The 225-nt window shown below is 72.4% G+C and overlaps 1 protein-coding gene across 1 annotated transcript in view; it reads right to left on the reverse strand.

Moving 5' to 3' along the window:
* EPHA2 (EPH receptor A2) overlaps positions 1-225 on the reverse strand; it is a 10,339-nt gene extending 10,114 nt beyond the window's left edge. Inside the window, exon 1 of the mRNA XM_031062973.1 lies at positions 80-225. Coding sequence (XP_030918833.1) covers positions 80-225 — 146 coding nt within the window. The remainder of the gene's footprint in view (positions 1-79) is intronic.

A 225-nucleotide genomic window follows, 5' to 3' on the forward strand; every position in this document is an offset into this window, starting at 1 on the left:
CCGGGGCTGCTCCAGGGGCGCAGCAGCCCCGGGAGCTCCCGGGACAGCGCCGGGGCCGCTGCCCCGTCCCGGGAGTCACCTGTAGCCACCGCCACCATCATCATCATCAAATCCTCCGTCGCCTTCGTCACCCGACCACGGCCGCCCCCACCTCCAGTGGCACCGTGATGTGGCCACCAACCCTATCGCCACCGTCAGCGCCACCCCCGCGCTCCGGAGCGGCAT

This window comes from Geospiza fortis, unplaced genomic scaffold, assembly GCF_000277835.1.
Source record: "Geospiza fortis unplaced genomic scaffold, GeoFor_1.0 scaffold4, whole genome shotgun sequence".
NCBI lineage: Eukaryota > Metazoa > Chordata > Aves > Passeriformes > Thraupidae > Geospiza > Geospiza fortis.